At 35.1% G+C, this 19034-nt stretch overlaps 1 protein-coding gene across 3 annotated transcripts in view; it reads right to left on the bottom strand.

The window, feature by feature from the left end:
- Positions 1–7964: 7964 nt before the first annotated feature.
- The window catches only part of VSTM2A (V-set and transmembrane domain containing 2A), a 28602-nt gene continuing 17532 nt past the window's right edge, over positions 7965–19034 (bottom strand). The window contains exon 5 of one of the 3 annotated variants that reach the window (XM_055301100.1): positions 7965–10911. In XM_055301100.1, the coding sequence (XP_055157075.1) occupies positions 10835–10911 (77 nt within the window). In that variant the 3' untranslated portion in view covers positions 7965–10834. The other 2 variants (XM_055301099.1, XM_055301101.1) reach the window with 2 other exon arrangements.

Below are 19034 nucleotides of genomic sequence, written 5' to 3'. Positions count from 1 at the left end.
ATATCATGTTATATCAAATACATTTGCTTGGGCTCCATGACTGAGGCTTCCCAACACAAAGGCTGTTTAGTGCTGCTGCACAGCTGAGTATCCATCTTGCTTCTGGTAAAAACCAATGCTGAGCTCCAGACATGGCACCATTCTCAGGAAGACCTGGTAGGTAGTAGTTTGATTACACTGGATTCTTTTCATCATGAAAGGGATGCCTATTTGTTACATCAGGAACATACAAAAATTCTGTATATGAATTTCCTTCCTTTAAGTAATGCTTTTGCCAGCACCATCATCCTAACATTACCTCTGAGCAAGGAATCATTCACACAGAAGCGTGCCAAAGGATGTATGTCCATAGAATCCATTGGCGTTACCACATATTCCGTTACCCAGAAGCAGCTGGTCTGATAAAACAAAGACATGGTCCACTGAGACTTAGTTAAGCTCCAGTTGGTACCAATATCTAGAAAGATATTATATGATTTGAATCAGCATCTGATATGTGGTGCTGATTTTTCCAAAGTCAGCATACAAGAGTCCAGAAAACAAGACTGGAAAGAGTGGCTCCTCACACTATGGTACATAATTACCCACTCATGTAAGTTTTGATTTCTGTCCCTTTCAAATTTTGCTCTTTTGGAGATTCTGGTTCTCAAAGGAGGTATGCCTCCATCAGCATACCTGTGGCTCCATTGAATTGGAAGGGGAGATTGCCACTTGTCATCCTGAGCTTTTTGTGCCACTTTACTTACTATAGATAATCAGACATATATTTTATCTTCTTTTGTAACTTTTAGTGTTTGTCTTCTGTTTTGTCTTAACATTTTATTTTCTTCCTTTTTTCTTGACTTTATCACCCAGAATTTTGCCTATTTTATCATTTGTTCAAACAACTTTCCTTTATATCTGCTCTATAAGATTTTTCTATTATATCATTCATTATTTTTATGTTTCTCTTTATTATTTCTTCTTATCCTGTGGTTTATTTAAAAGATAATTTTTAGCTTCTTGAGTTGAGTATAATTTATAGTTTTTACTATTTTATAATAAAACATTTAAAACATCAATTTTTCTGAAATTCAGACTTATGTTTACGAAACATTGATCTTGTTATTGCTTTCTCTTATTTTTACTAAAATTGAAGTTCTTTTGCTTACTAAGTTTTTAAAAATATGGAAGGATATTGATTTAGGTGTATCATATATGATGAAGTGCTTTTTCTCTTAGTTCTTCCGATTTTGAATTTTTTGCCTAAGTAATTTAGTTTGTCTTATATTGCCATTTAATTTACTCTTTCCTAACTTTATTTTGCTTGATTTTTCCCACAAATCATTAATCAATTATTCCACATTTGCTGATAGAATCATTCTTTTCCCAGTGATTTGGAATGCTGTCTTTATCGTGCTATCTAATGTACATATTAAACTTATACAAACATGTATATATGCAATTTTGATTGTCAAGGATCTTCTGTTGAATATTTCAAGTCAAGTTTTGTATGCCCTCTAGATACCTTTTAAAAGGGGAATTTCTGGTTGCAAAATCATTTGTAAATTGAATTTAAACTTTTCCTTTATGGAGAACTAATTCCTCACAACACTATAATGTGGGTTGATTGAAGATTGATGTTTATGATGGGAATATGGGAACAGAGAGTCTGACATTTTTATGTAATTATTATACCTTCAGGATGTCCTCAGATACTTTCTTACTTCTACATGATGGAGGAATGTAGTAGTATGCTGGACTTTATAGATAACACTAAGTCTCGACAGGTTGCATAATTGCCTGGTATCCCATCTTTATTTAATTTCTACCAGGGGACAGTGGCAAATGGTTTCTTAAAAGTGGATGAATAAACTGCCACAGTAGGCATGGCTTTACTACAAAAAAATCAAGTGATTTTCACAGTGATTCTCCTAGCAAGATTTTTAGCAGACCCCATATATATTAACAAGACACTATCAACACAATTGGACCTGTAGAGCTGAGAGTCAATGGGCAGAGTGATTTCCATCATGGCCTGGACCAGATAAAAAGTCTTCCTTTCCTCTGTTGGCACTCAAACCTGGCAAACTTTCAGGTCATTTAATAAATCAGAGCAACATAATGGACTATATATAGTGTGTGTGTTTCCAAAATCCAAACAAGCCCATGAAACATAAGACTCTTTAGTATTAGGGACGATAAGGTGTGACATATTTCTTCATTTTAGAAGAAATTTTCTGGCATGCTTCAGCCACTGATTAAATTTTACTTATTCTTGAATTTTATAAAACAATATCCCTTATGTTTTTAATCAATCAAGTATCAATTATAGCTTTAAAATTCATCCATGTTATAAATAGCCCTAGTTGAGTTGTTTTCTTTGCTATCTGGTGTATTATTTTATGTGTTATTTTATTATTTTATGAACATAGTATATATTTGTATATTTTACTGTTAATGATTATTGGTGTTCCTCCCAACTATGGATCATTAAAATGCTTCTAAGCACATACTTATATAATACATAAATATGGGGTAGTGAGCTGCATTGTCTTACTCCTCATATTTTGAGTATAAAGGAAAAATATTCAATGTGTCATAATTGATTATGGTATTTGCTACAACAGTTTTGAAAATACCCATTGATGAAGAAAGACTTTTCAAGTTTTCTAGAATTTTTAATCATGAATGGATATTGAATTTCATCAGATACCTTTTTTTTCATCTACTCAGATCTGTACATACTTTTTTATTCCGTTAAGGTTGTAGTGAAATACTCCAGCTTCTCCTTTGGATGGAGATAACACTGAGGTGTGTTTTATACCAGGTGCATAATTTCCCCATAGGATTAAACTCCAATTGTTTGCAGTGATAGTTGGCTTGACAACACACTCTGTCTTCTCTCCTTCATTTTGGCTCATGGTTCTTGAACTTCCCAAATAAGTCAATTATACTGTCTTAGTGTCTCCTGGAAACTATATGACTGTTGAGAATTGTATCTTTGTTTTTTCCAACTGTGCATTCCTGAAACAAACCATGTTTATTCTATGTGATTATTATGTTGCTTGAATTATTTGGTTATTTTGTGGCTAATTCTTGCACCTATATTCATGAGTTAGATTACCTGTAATTGCCTTTTCTCCTACTGTTACTGTGAAGTTTTTTAGCAAGACAATGTTAATCTCATAGAAAGAGCTGGAGAACATGCTCTATTTTTCTATTCACTGGAGTATTTTGCGAAAAGCTGGTATTATATTCCCTTAAATGTTTAATGGTATACTTGAAGCTATTGTAGTCCTGTATCTTTCTAGAGTTTATCTTTCATCCTGTAGAGTGTATGTATCTTTTTCAGGGCTCCATGGCACTATTTTTTCCCAATCTCCAGATCTTATCAACATGATGCCATCAATGTGAAAGATCAATAGGATGTCTGAGGGGCTGGTGAAGAAAACTAGATTGACACTCAGACCTGGCAAATCAATGTAACTTTGAGGCAAGATGGTAAAGGAGTACTTCCAACTCTGCTAGGTAAAACAAAACAATCCTTTTATTTATTAAAATAATTTTTCTGCAATGAAGCAAAAAAAAAAAAAAACCCAAATTATTAATTGTAGGACAGGAGCTAAGAGCTCTGCTAATTTGCTCTGTAAGTACCTTTATTTGAACTATCAGCTACAATTGCACTCAGCACCCAGTTATGCCTGTGCTAACCTAGACTCAAGACTCAGCAGTCTTTTGTACTACCAAAGAAAGGTAAATGCTTTATCCACGACTTTAATAGCGTCACTTATTTCTGTCATTGAAGTTTCTTATTGAAATGTTTTGGTAAACAAGAAATTCCAGGGTCCTTCAGAAACATGGCCATTAGCTAATTGGACAGAGAAACAATGTAGAGTTTTTCTTCTATTACTCAAATTAGACATTTCAACCATGTTTTTAGGAGCTGGGGGAAATGTAGGTGGATATAGTGGTCCCCATGGCCAACAAGAGATTAAGGGGAAATATTCTATGAATTGCCTGCCCCTTACATCTTCCACTAGATATGCCAGGGACCTCAGGATATAGTATTAATTCTTAGTCATTGCCCAGTAACACACCAGGTCTGAATGATCTCTTTCTTCATTGCACACGTATTCTCCAAGCATCTTAGTCCCTTTGGGAGATGCTGAGGGTAATATTCCCAAGATTCACATAAAATATTATTCTTGGGATCAGTGATCCATTTAATGAATCTAACTCTGATGATGAGCTTGGATGAGGAATGCAACTTTAGTATGGTGGTTTGAAACTCTGTTTCCAAGAAAAGGTGAATCATACAAATCAGGCCTTTCTTCAAGAAGGTTGCCCTTCTATTTCCCCTGATTCTACAATCAAATTCAAAACTTAGGTCAGGCATTCTGATTACCTTTCTGATGTTTCTGGGTTGGTTGTTGGTTGGTTTCTTTAGTGTTTTTTTTTTTGTTTTTTTTTTTTTTTTTTGAGAAGAAGAGGGAGGAGGGGTAGAGGGAGAGGGAGAAAGAGAATCCCAAGCAGGCTCCATGCCCAGTACAGAGCCTGACTTGAGGCTCCATCTCATGATGCTGAGCTAAAATCAAGAGTTGGAGGCTTAACCAACTGAGCCACCCAAGTGCTCCCTGGGATTGCTTCTTATTACCTGTCACTATGTATGCCTTTCCTCTAGTGATTAAATACCACAACCGTTATTTCTTCTACCCTTCTCTGGTATCGAGGGCCAGTCATGGAAGTAGACTGCAAATATCCTGGTCTGCTATCTCTCCAAAGTTCTCAAAGCTTTGAAGAAGAAAATGTTTTCTGGAGGACCTGATCAGTTATAACTAAGGGTTAAAGATATCTCAAACACAGGAAGGGGTTTCTCTGATGATAATAAGCCAGAAAAAAGAAAAAGAGACAAACTTGAAATGGAACATAAAGACCATAGACATGTACAATAGCTCTATTACTCCCTTACCCCCAATAGGAGTCATGCCACTTTAGTATAGGAGAAAGAATACATTTTTTTTTTAAACTTGGGTCATCTCTGACTTCCTGGTTTTTAAAAAAATATAATAAGAGTTTAGAACTCTATTAAATTACTGTCTTATATTATATACTACCATTTACTTATGTTTACTATTTATATTAAATTTTGGAATAAAATGCACCTGTGGATTTTTTTTTCAGATGTTGGGTTATAAAATCAATTTAATGTTCTGTGACAAGTGTTAGCAAAAAAGAAACAGAACAAAATAGAAAATATTAGAGTGCATTTCACTGCATGCACACAATAAGGATAAGTCCTATTTTGTAAAATTTGTTTCTTTTTATATACAGTAAAATACAATAAAATTTTCAATGCCTCTTTAGATTTAACACAATTTCAGAGCTTATGTGGTAGACAGTTTATATTATGCCTATTTATTTTTAACATCATATTTGATTCTTATCTTAGTTGGAACATATAGGAAGTAAGCATAGCCTCAAGAAGAATAGATAATATGCAATTTTTCTATGAGCCTTGCTTACCTCAGAATGATTTTGTGTATTTCTTAAACAATCAAAGTATAACTTAACTAAGTATAAAATTATTTTGTCACAATATTTTTCCCACTGTACTTTTTAATCCATTGTCTTCTGGGATTTGTATTGTGGAGGACTCTGTGATCCTTTTTTTTTTTTTTTTTTTGGATCACCATTTTTTTCTCTGTGCAGGTAGAGATTTTCCCTTCTCTTTACCTTTTTAATTACAACATTTTACCAAGTGCCTAGGTGTCTCTTATTTCGACTTATCTGTACTTTCAATTTTATACTCATGTTTTTATTTCAAATTATACTTATAACTATTTCAGTACTACACTAAAAGCAGTACCAATTTTCTCTCATTGCTTTCCTTTTCCTCCCCAAAATTATCACTTGTAAATTAGCATTAAAAGGTTGTTAAATTTCTCCATGCCTAATAAATCCCTGAGCAATACAAAAGTATCACTTAACTATTTTAGAGATTCAGTTTTGTTCCCAAAGGAGTCTTGCTTACACGCAAAACTATACACGATAAAGTCAGGTCTGGAGAGCCTGTGTCTGGATCTCAGAATAGCTCACATTGGAATTTTCACAAACTGTTGTATTCCTCTGTCCTTGCTTCATTTCTCTGGCTCTCCTTCACCTGATCTCATATCCTGCCACTCTCCCCTCACTTACAGTACTTTTGCTTCTTTCTAGTGCATAATCCAGCCTAGATGAACTTCCCACTGGGAGTTTGGTGCAAGTTGTTTCCTCTCCCTGGAAGCTTCTCTGAGATCCTCCCTGACAAGCTTCTTGTCATTCAAGCTTAAGTGTTGGCTTCTCTGAACAGCTTCCCCATCACTTCCAGTCACATTCCTTTATATCATCCTACTGGATTTTCCTCATAGAATTTATCATTTTATATACCCTTGTGTTTGGATGTTTCCTAGGTACTGGAAAGGACTTTACAAACTATTCCATCACGGGAAGGATGAAGTTTATAACACTTTCTGAATGATGGACTGCTCCCCTAATTGATGAGCAGTTCTAAAAGTAAAATTATTTTGGGGGCATCTGGCTGTCTCAGTCAGAAGAACATGTGACTCAATCCCAGGGTCATTTGGGACATGGGGTCAAACAGGGACGTTTGAGTCCCATGTGGAGTGTAGAGATTCCTTAAATTAAAAAACCAAACTCTAAAATTAAAATTATTTGGACCCCATGTTTGAAATTACTTGCACGTGTACTTTGTAGCTTCATAGTTTTAACTCTAAGACACAATCGTGACAGTTTATATATTACCTTAGATTACAATTACTTTTTGCAATTATTTCCTTCTTATAGGAAGTACTACTAAGTGATATTTAGACATTTTGTCTTTTATATAAGATCAAAACCAAGACTGCTTATTTGAATGGTATCTGTATATATCTCACAAAATTTGTATTTTAAGTTCTTAGCTTTGGCTCTAAGAATTCAACAAACATCATCTCATATCTGTTATTCCATGCAGTATATAAGAAATTTAAAGAAAATTTTTTCTGGATTTAGAAACATGCTTCTTTTATGTATATATGTATATATATGTACACAAATACATACACACACACATACATGCACACTATTTCCTTAAAGATGTCTTGCTTCTAAGAACTCTAAGGTAAATTAGTTCAGAATAATAATCAGGTCCTTTTAGGTGCTCAAAAACATCTAAGCATTCTTCTTTTGGGCCAGCAAATCATAATCCAATCACTTTTAGAATCAATGAATGGAAGGTATCATCTACATAAAACAAATACACATATACCACTTCACACCTGTCAGAATGGCTAAAATCAACAAACAAGAAACAACAGGTGTTGCTGAGGATGTGGCGAAAGGGGAAACCTCCTGCGCTGTTGGTGGGAATGTGAACTGGTGCAGCCACTGTGGAGAACTATGGAGTTTCCTCAAAAAGTTAAAAATAGAGCTACTCTATGACCCAGCAATTACACTACCAGGCTATTCACCCAAAGAATGCAAAAATACAGATTCAAAGGGATGCATGCATCCTCTATGTTTATAGCAGTATTATCTACAATAGCCAAATTAAGGAAATAACCCAATGTTCATTGACTGATGAATGAATAAAGAATATATGTATACAATGAAATATTACTCAGGCATAAAAAAAGAATGAAATCTTGCTATTTGCAATGACATGGATAAAACTAGAGAGTATTATGCTAAGTGAAATAAGTCAGTCAGAGAAAGACAAATACCATATGATTTTACTAATATGTGGAATTTAAGAAACAAAACAAATATTAAAAACAAAACTGTCAGGGGAAAAAAAAAGAGAGGCAAACCAAGAAATACTCTTAACTACAGAGAGCAAACTGATAGTGAACAGAGGGGAGGGGATGGGGATTAAGGAGGGCACTTGTTATGAGCACTGGGTGATGTATGGAAGTGTTGAATCACTAAATTCTACACCTGAAATTAATATAACACTGTATGTTAACTAACTGGAATTTAAATAAAAGGTTTAAAAAGTACACATACCCAAAAATATGCATATAATTTTAGTGGGTTCATAAACTCCACCAAGCTTGTTTACTAATTCAGATCAGGAGCTCCTGGTTCAGATAATGTTTATTATCTTATTTCATCCTCAAGTGTTTTCATTTACATTGTTTCATTTGTAAGCAATTTGTAAGTCTTTAAGAAAGAACTAAAGCATTGATTTGAATTCAGGTAAGAAATTTCAACTTTTTATTACTTCCTCTTCTGAAAAACATTTCATAACCTTAGAAATCAAGATTGAGAAAGTTATATAACTTATTTTTCAATCTTTGTTTCTAGAGTCATGGTTACCTATGAGCAGTAGTCCTGGGAGCACAGGATACAAGGTAAAAACCACTAGACAGATTCTTTAGTTTTTTTATGCTTCTGTCCAATATTTAAGGTTACACATTAGCTTTTCAAGTTTGGAGATACTTCTCTCTCACAGAGGCCAGTTAGTCAGACTCTTGGTAGCCCACTGACAAAGAAGACTTCATTATTTTGGACACTGACACAATGAATCTAGTGAGAATTCTTCCCAAGCCAGCATATATCCTTTATTACGAGCGAGCATGGTAAACATCATTGATACAGATACATATCTGTCTTGCTTTAGAGTTGACCAATCTCATGACCTAAACTTTGGGTAAAAGTAAATTATATGGTGGAATTTCCCAGCCTGATTGAATCTGAATCAGTACGGTAATTTACACTTGAATGTATGTGATCTTTAGAGGTCAGATAGACTTAATATTTATCTTACCATTAATTTATTCATTTTTAGTATTAAATTTTGAAAGAAAATAAATTTCTAGGTTAATAAAATAGCGCAATTAAATCCTTTATTTATTTTTTCTCATTAGACTGAAATAATAAACCAAATGGACAAAAAGAAGTCAATAAAAGTTTTAGCCTGAAACATTATTTCTCAAAGATAATGTTAAGATATTATGAAAATATGCACATTGCTTGTAATTGAATAGCAGAAAATCAATGCATTTACCTTTGAAAAGCAGAGGTATTCATTGCCTTCAAGCTTCAGTTTAGGACCTTAGCCTATGAGCTGGTGGTCCTACAAAGATGATCTTCTGGTTTTGTTACGAAAGAAAATGTTAGAATCTCTCTGGAAGGAAAACTTAGGTCATTTCTATCTCGATCTGTATCTATTCCATAGTATATATGGAACACATTAATAGTTCTGCCTATCATTCTTTGCCAGAGTAGAAAAATTTCCAAATAAAATAATTTGAATTATCATAAAGCCAAAAATAAGAATGAAATATTTAAAATTATAATTCATTTAACCAGTGACAACTTGAACACATTTTATCTTCTTTAGTTGGGGATTTGCAGACATCTTTTGCATATTATATTTAGCCAACAACCAAATTTTAATTTTTAATTAAGAGACATTAAAATATAATTAGCAGCAAATAACAGAGTGACAAAGCTACAAGAATTCATAAAGGTCAAAGGAAGCAGCATTTTTAGCCACAGCAAGAAGTGTTTTTCCATGAATTTAGGTAATCATGGTGATCACTTCACCTTCTCACATTCACCTCCAAGGCAAATTTTCTAGAAGCAACATTGCATTTTGAAAATAATAATGATGATAATAATATAGGGATAGCTGTCAAAACCAGAGAGTGTACATTCTTCAGAGTCAAGAGACCCTCAAACTTCAATAAACACCATATATAAAGGAACATAGCAAATTTCAGCACAGCATACACACAACAAAATTAATTCGTTTATCAGAGACCAATACAATTTTGAATATGCATTTTCCATAAGGAAGCAGAGGGCAACAGATACCATCTGCAGCTGTCAAACCTGTGGAAGTGAAACAAGGCATTACAAAATTCACACAATATATGAATTATAAGTGAAAAACAAATGCTTTATCTAAAAAAAGTTGGTTGGTGGCCCAACATATAGATCTCTATATGTATATATTTATATATTTAATGATAAAAATCAGCTTGCATGAGGGTCATAGTCTATCTACTTTGAAGTTATATCACACATACTATAAGCAATTTACAGAATTTGTCAAGTTTGCATATACAGGAATTGCAAAATGAATCAAAATACATTGAAATATAGAACACTCAAAATGTATTTATATAAACCTCCCAGGATTGACAGGGATTGGCCGTAATCAGCACTTGCCACCATTGAACAAGAACTAGAATCAAGAAAAAAGAGAAAAAAATCCAAGAAAAAAAAAGAGAAAATTTAAAAAAAAAAATCTTTCTTTTATTATGTCTTATTTAAAGTAACGTTCTCCTTGTTGACTTGCAGTGTCGATGATTTTGTTGTTGCCCCAAAAGAGGGGTTTTGTTTGATGATAGTTTATGTTCTGTAGCTTTTTGATTCCTGTTTGCTTCCTGCAGATAATGTGTCTTTTAGTAGGAAATCAGTGGTATTCATAGTAGATATTTACTATACCGATGACGTTCAGGCCAACCCCTGAGCAGTCAGTGAGATGTTTTAAGTAGCCGAAAGAAAAGGAGAAAAAAAAATAGATCTTGCTATTAGAAAATGTCTAATCACTTCACACTAATTTTCTTGAAATAAAAGATCAGTGATTTGCCCAAGAAAATGTTATGAACAAAGCGTGTGATAGCCTCTTCGTTTATGCTTCCGGAAGCAGGCGCTCCTTGGGTAGGTAATTAGAGAACAGTGGGTGCAGAGTGGTGCTTGGAGTTTAGGGTCAACTTTGCTGTCCGCTCCGTAGATTTTACAGGCGATTTGCTCTTTGCTTTAAGAAGAGAAAGTGATATTGGAAAAAAGTCAGCACTTTAGATTAAAGCAAAGCACCCTTCACAAAGCCACAAACAAGAAGCAGGACAGAAAGTCCATGGCTTGTAGCTATCCTCGCACCTGCGGAAGAAGTTATAAGATATTCGCTCATCTTGAAGATTTCCAATGCTCCTTATTAGGCTGTTTTAAACACATACATATATATATTTAATTAGCTCGCCAGCTTGGCTCTGGTGCTCATGAATGTCTTGGCATGCACTGCAAATAACAACACATACAAAGTATTTCAGTCCCAGGAAGTTGGTCTTGTTTTGTCTGTTTTCAAACATTGCCATCCCATGGTTGGGAACACTGAGAGGAACAAATCCAAATACTCTTCCCTCAAGTAATTCTTTAAGGATCATTCACTATAGTCATTTGGTTATTCCTCTATTCGTACTGAAAATACACATCCCCCGTTTTACTACTGCATAAGCATAAAACCACAGGAGTATAACCGACTCTGAGAGCAGCAGGCTTCTCAAGGGCGGGGAGAATGTGTTCTGGGACGGGTGCACTAGGGCATTTTGTTTTGGAGAATGTGTTCTGGAACGGGTGCATTTAAGGCATTTTTTTTTTCTCAATTGTTTACCCTTGAAATCAATGGAAAAATGAATGCTATCAAGAGTTAGAAATTTTTGAGAGCTTGAGGGCAATGTAAAGGAGAGAGCTAAATTGTATTTTTACATTTTCTTCTTCATACATCTTATCCAGTAAGCCTCTAGCTACTAATTATGCATTAAATACCTTTGAAAGAAAACAAAAATGTGATGAGGCTCAAAGGATTTCTTTCTTTTTTGTTTTTGTTTTTGTTTTTTAATTGGAGATAGGTTGAAACAGTTTGAAGGGGTAAGGGTAAGGAAATTCAATCTTTTGAATATTTTCGCTAAATCATGTTCAGGTCCATATTGCCAATGATAAAAATTGAGGCAAAAACACATGCTCTCAAAACATCACTGTAGAATAAACATTTGGGGATTCTAAGATGGCCTTTTGACAGGCTAGCTTTACTGTTTGCTTTTGGTTTTGGTTTGGTTTTGGTTTTGGTTAGGTTACTCTAGTGCTGCTGTTGATTGTCCTTGTTTGGTAAGTGAGCCATATATTTAGCACATTATCTCCTCACAGAAACCTAATAGCTGAAGATCCTGCAGTAAATGGTGAGTCTCTGCAAGGTGCCTTCATTCAGGCTTGGTAGAAGGTTCAACAATGCAAAAGTGATAGTATAGGTCATGTGCAGCTCTCAGTACAAAGTTCATGCAAGGGAAATATATACAATCTACACAGAACCACTAACATCCGAACTTTCCAAAATTAAATATATATTCTTATTATCTTGTAAAGAGAAATTCTTTGACAAGGATTCATTTAATCAAAAAAAAGGAAAGGAAAATGAAAGGAAGGAAGGAAGGAAGGAAGGAAGAAAGAAAGGAAAAGAAAGAAAGAAAAAGAAAGAAAGAAAGAGAAAGAAAGAAAAGAAAAGAAAGAAAGGAGGGAGGGAGGAAGGAAGGAAGGAAGGAAGAAGGAAGGAAGGAAGGAAGGAAGGAAGGAAGGAAGGAAAGAAATGATTACATGGTCTTGAATAGCCAAATGCAGTTAACTTGACACAAATATGTCTGATATTGAATGTTTAAAAAATACTAAGAGCAATAAAAGAAGCAAAATGATTCTTTCTTCAAAAAAGATATTTTGTGAAATAATGGTTTCCTTTTCAGCATGGCATTGCAGATTGGCTCACATCTGCTCAGGTCATGTATATGCTGCCCCTTCCACAAATAATCAACCCTTCATAGGAAATGCCTGAGCCCATCATTACCAAAAAGATATGAAGGGAACAGCTAGCTTCATTCTGATCCAACATTTCCAACCATGCTATGTCCAGCGTGTGCAAGTTAAAACAATATTTACATTAGCAGTATAATCAGAAAGAAACCCAACTGCATACTGTAAAGAGTATTTTAAGGCCACTAAAATTCTGAACTGCCATCAGATATGCAATATGCCACCGTAACGTAGTACTTTTTTTTTCTAGTAATCATTCATCTGTTCTAGGTACATGCATTTCCTAGCATATTTCTATTAAATGCAATGTATTTCTGTCAGGACAATTATAAAGCACTTTTTTCCCCCTGTACATTAGATTCTAAAGCAATTTTATCATAAGATCACTGATTGTTTTTCTCTTCTTTCGGTTTATGGTCTTGAATGAGGAAATATGTACTCCTTTATCTTTGTAAACGCACAGATCTAGTGAAATCTAAGACTCTGAAATGCTGTCATTTGTCCTGTGTTCTTTTAACAAATAAACATCATAGCCCTTTCCATTCAGATGTACACTACTCTGAGTATTACAATATTATCAAACACGTTATACTCTATTCTATAGAAAGTTATTATTATTATTATTATTTTTGTAAAAAGCAACCTTTGGCCACTCATCATGCTTTATTCTTATCTTCACCAATAGAAACATTTTACTTCCATGAAATAATAAAAGCCAAGACTGCAGCTGGGAGCTCTGAGCAAGAATTTCTTCTGCTGCCTCTCATTTCTAAGATCCCAAATACATATTTGTTCTACATTTGTTCCCATACATACATATTTGTTCTACATTTTCTAAATTGAGCATAACTGTTTGTGTGTTATTTTATTATTATTTTTTTCATATTAGTATGACAGACATCGTGTTGGATCACATATTTTATTTGGATTCTTTCGCCTTATGCCCAGGCCAGGCAGGGTGACCTGTTAACTCCGCAATGTGACCATGAATTTAAGCAACTCTTTCCCTTGAATAATCTGCTTCTGTTTTGTGTGTTCCCACCAGGCAGTTGTAATCTCACTCTCCTCTGAACTTCACAGGGTATGGGCCTTGCCTCTCCAGTAGCCTTAGCAAGGCCTCCATTGACTTGTAATCCATTATATTCAGAGTTGAACACACTGATTAATTACATTGTAAACTCATTAAAGGCAACGGACAAAACTTTAGCAATTCTTTTCTGACTCTGGATGTCTAAAACCATGCCTTGAGAGTCTTAATACTTTTGCCCCTTACATAAAATTCCCTGTGAGGAAGAAAGAGAGATACTATTATCTAAATTATGCGAAGAAAATGTACAGGTAGTGTGCCCAGATGGAGAGCAGCCTAATAGAACCTAGATTTCTCTCTGACTCAGAATGCCATTTCGTGATGTCCTTTGACTTCTATTTAATAACGATGACTTTCATTTGTTTTTATGCTTAAAGATTTTCATAGTGCTCTCTCAGGTATAATTCCCCAAGCCTTTGTAAGATAGGTAAGATATTTTCTCCATTTTGCAAATGGAAAAGTCTAATATGTCTTCTTAGAAGTCTAAGGACTGCAGAAACTTAGCTTCCACTTTTCAGCTCTTCTTAGACCTCATGCTATTTCCAGTGTCACGTCACCTTCGCTGAGATTGGGAAATGCAAGCATTTCTCACGGGGCTGACTGTGACGAAAGAGAGTTTGGCTAAGGAGAAATATGAAAAAAAGAAAAAAAGAAAAGAAAAAGCCTCCAATATTTTATCCTTACTATAATTATTTCAAAAAACAAAAAAATGCCACCTATTGCTTAAAAATAAAATAAAAATAAAACAAAAACACTCACAGCACAGGAGTGAGACTTTGGCATTCTGCGCAATGCAGTGGAGCTGGGCTGCAGGGACAGCACATCCTGAGAACCACTGCCACGGAGAGCCCCGTCCTGCAGCTTCCTGCCTCATTTCACTCAGCACTTCCTGGGCTGCAAAGTCGGCTTTGCCCCGCTCATCTGTCCGCCGGATGAAAGAACTGAGCTCCCTTTTAGTGCCTTCCTTTTTCAACTGTTCCATCTGCACTGCTGTTCCTTCCCTGCACCCACGGTCATGAGGCTGGAAGGCACTGGGCTCGTTTAACGGGGTGGCGTCCCTCTGGTTCACATCAACTTCCAAAATGACCAAAATGCAATGGGCATCTACTCTGTGTCAGGGAACATGCAGGAGATAATCTGCATGCATTGTCTTAGTTCATCCCTCAACAGTTCTGTAGAGTAAATGTACAGATCAGGAAAATGTAACTCAGGGACATGGAATGCTTCACCCCAAGTCACACGGAGAACACATGCTAGAGATATGAAGAAGCAGCAATGCAAGTCAGATCAACCTAGAATGAGGACAGGCTTTTTTTACGAAACTCTCTGAAGCAAAGGCCCTTCCTCCATTGTCTCCACATCTGTTAAGTCAAGAGGTGGAGCTATTATTTGAATGCGCAGTGATCTTTTCAGGGAAAATGCACTGGCTATCATATGCTTCGGAGGAAAAAAAAATGCATTTGATCTGTTTCTTTTCCCCAACTCTGAATTGATAAATACTAGGTACAAAAACATCATCAGACTTGGAGTTTTCTTAAACATTAATAAGAAAGTTCGTTTTGCTCCATATAGTGTACCCAATGTCATAGGACATAATAATATTTTGAACTTTTCATATTGTAGGCTTTTTGGAGCTTAAAGGTTCATCCAAATTCATTTAAATATTTGGGTAAAAGGTGTCTCCACCATGATTCTTACATGTCCTCTTCTTTCTAAGAAATTCTTTTTTTTTCCACGGTTTTTATTCAATTTGATAGTTTAGGACTAAGAAAGTTAAGTTGATTGTTAAAGTGCCACCATGAGTTAGCGATGGGGAGAGAAAGACCCTTGGAGCTCTTGTCTACCAGGAAAAAGCATCAGGAGAGGATATGGGTTTTGAACTCAAAGAACTACGTGGCGAGTTCAGACAACTATCTGGAGAGTTTATCCCATCTAAATTTTACCAGAGCTCTTCAAGTATTCACTTTCTCTTGGCTGTGAATATTTTCTGATAGGCTAATTTCCTATGTGAGAACCACTGTTTTACTGGTTTAACATAAGGAGCAATCAATTCAGGGCATCTGCCTGTAAATTTGGGTATAATTCTCTTCTTTTTCTTGTTTGAGTATCTGGTAGAATCAAAAGGAACAAGAAAAGAGGAAGACAGACAATTTCTCTCCTGCTGTGTGGCTCCGTGGTCTTACTCCAGAGTCTTTATTTTATAAAAGTGAATATTAGTGAGGCTTATCATCCGAACAAATCTAAAAATGAAAATGCCTCAATAATAAAAGAAGCAACAGTCAAATTTTTTTTTTTTTTTTTTTTTTTTTTTTTTTTTTTTTGTCTGTAAGGAGGCCAAGTTTATAAAGAACGGAGTGTCCATTACAGCTCTAGGAACAGACGGGCCCTTTGACATACTTCTCTTTTATTACAGATGCCAGCTTTACGAAATGAAAATAGCTGTGTGAGAAAATTTAAGCTAGCTTTTAATGCAATTTTTATTCAGGTTTGCACATACTAAATCACTATTTTAGGGGAAAGGTCAAATAATAGGATGATTTTATCCTATAATTTTTTGAAAAGAATATCTTTTTATTAGAATTCTTATGGATCCAGTGCCAATTTCTTCCAGAAATCCATTTTTTAAAAGAAATGTGCTTCATTTTGACCTAATACATAAATTGCCTATTTTATTGTGCCCTGGCATGTTGGCAGCAGCTGCGTAAATTTCCTTTTCTCTCTCCTTTAGTCAGCAAATTTACACCTTTGTTCTAGTTATAAGGCCTCTTATTGTAGTTGAGAGGGGAAAAGAAGTGCAGGTGCCCACATACCCATGGTCTAATTGCCAAGGGGCATGGCTGATATGCCATTCACCACAGGATCTTCCAGACCCTAGTCTGGGCAGGATTTCAGGGTTTCCACCTTCTACAGTGCCTTGAGAACAAGCATGTAAAGTGATGGTTCCTCCCACCTGCTGAGGCCATGGTGTATCCCAAAACAACACACTCATTGCAACTCATTCATCCAAGTAAGACTCATCTTGGTACACACAGGAGGAGCAAACATTTCTTGAGCACTTATTATTTCTTTACCTCTGATTGTGGTCTCGTGAAGTTATTATCATCATTCTCCTAATTAAGGAGCTAAGCAGTTGAAACTGCCATGTGTGAGTTTACCCAGCTAGTAGGTGATGCCGCTGAGATTCAAAACTAGTTCGGTTTCAATCTACAAGCTAATCTCCTCTGGAGATTTTTCATGCCGATAACCTCTCTAGCCTTTCTCAATTTTGCCTGTTAGAAATACTTGGAAATATGAGCTGTTTTGACAAAATGGAATGGAGAAGAATATAAATTAGCAGAAAACAAAATGTTTCCAGACAGTGAAGTTTGTAATATCACATTCATTTGATAACTCCTTTAATGCCTGGATAAGAATGATGTATTATTAGCACTAATTCACCAGGACATGAATAAACGCTGCTCAGGGGCTTGCAACTGTTTGCTCATGGAGTTTAAATATGCCTTCTGCGTGTGTTTTTTTCATTTTTAATTAGCATATTCTTTATTCATAATGCAAAGGTGGATATTAATCCACATCTTGTTGGAATGATCACAAATTCTCCATCAGGGACCATATACACATGTGGTTTTGTGGCACTGATGCCGTTGACGAGCAACGGCAAATTTCTCAAAGAGCTTAAATAGCACGTTCAGTGTGGGGAGTGGAGGAAATAATGAGGACAACTGGGGACAGTGTGGGATGGTTCTGCATCAGAGTGTGCTGGACTAGCGTGCCCTAGTGAGTGAGAAAAGCTCATATAATGTGTCCCACAGCTACAAGTACTGACAACTGAGTGGAGAGGGAAGCAAGTTGTATTTTCAGAGTTGAGTAATCACTCACTAGTTGGTGAAATAAAGGATCTCTCTTTCCACCTATGCTCTTCCTGCACATTGTCATAGATACCCCTCTCCAACATCAACAGAGAAGAATCCTTCATCAAAGAAAGAAATACAGCTCACATTTTTACAGAAATGGCAACTCAGACACTCAAAGTGAAGACAGAGAAGTAAAGGAAAGAGAAGATAAAAAATCTGCCAATAAGCAATTTCAATTTTCACTTATCTTCTTATATAAATTGAAAAGTAAAGATATCAACGTAATTCACACAGTAATTTGCCTACATTTAAAAATTAATTTTAATTGTTCAGCAATGTTTGCTTTTGAGGAAAAAACTATTTGAGGACCTAATGCCAACAGGATATAGAAAAACATCAGTTAAATAGCTTCAGAAAACACACTTATTTTAACATAAGAAAAATGTTTTAAGACTTTACCGATATATTTTCCAAATTTGAGCCAATGGTTTTACCCTTTTCCTTAATCCAGCTATTTCAAAATTATCTAAATTAGGATGTTTTATAAGTGATCTTCATAACAGAAATGACCTTAGCCATCAGAATTAAGTAACTCACAGAGATGAAGCAATATACATATATTTAATCCATATCCTTTTTATCAAGGCATGCAGATACAATAGAAGTACACGGTTGCCAAGGCTGCTCATCAAACTTCCTAAACATAATTTGATATTAAATATAATTTCAAGTAAATGAATATTGTTGTTGTCATGGTATGTAATGAAGGACGGCCCAAGTGCATTCCGCATTAACGCACAGGGGCGTTGGGTTGTGTTGTTAGAGACTGACCGAATCACATAAGAATTCATACATCTTCTCAGCAGCGGTATTATCCTATGTGGTTTGTCCTCTACATAAACCAAAACATCATACCCAATCCTTACACATCTATTAAACTCTAATTACATGCTACACACAATGCTAGACACTGAAATAACACCAAAAATATCAAGACATAGCTTTTAGCTTCAAAATACTTGTATTTTGAAGTATTTTGAAGATTGAAGATTGTTTGAAATTGAGTTGTTACATTCTAAAGGTTTTCTTTTTCTATTTAGTAGTTGTGTTTCTATTGCTTGCTCCCTAACCATAGTATTTTTCAAATTAACCATTTACAATGCTAAGAGAAATGAGAAAATTAATAAATGTATTTAATCAGAAAAATTAAAACTCAAATATTCCAAATGACTGAAGATGCTGCTAAGAATGTGTCTATAACATAAAACATATAAACACAGAAAAATCAGTCCCATAATAGACCCCCCTCATTGCACAATGCTTAAGACCCTTTAAAAATGTACAGTGACCGCATGCTTAATCTGTATTAAAAATGCTCCTATGAAGGCAAAAAACAAACAAACAAAAACAAAAAACCTTCATGTAATTCCTTACTTTTTATTTTTTCAATGGCTCCACAGTCATCAGTTTTGTGGAATAAGGAA

This window comes from Nyctereutes procyonoides, unplaced genomic scaffold, assembly GCF_905146905.1.
Source record: "Nyctereutes procyonoides isolate TBG_1078 unplaced genomic scaffold, NYPRO_anot_genome, whole genome shotgun sequence".
Classification (NCBI taxonomy): domain Eukaryota; kingdom Metazoa; phylum Chordata; class Mammalia; order Carnivora; family Canidae; genus Nyctereutes; species Nyctereutes procyonoides.
Note: the sequence above shows the minus strand (reverse complement) of the source record. Positions and strands in the feature narration are given on the sequence as shown.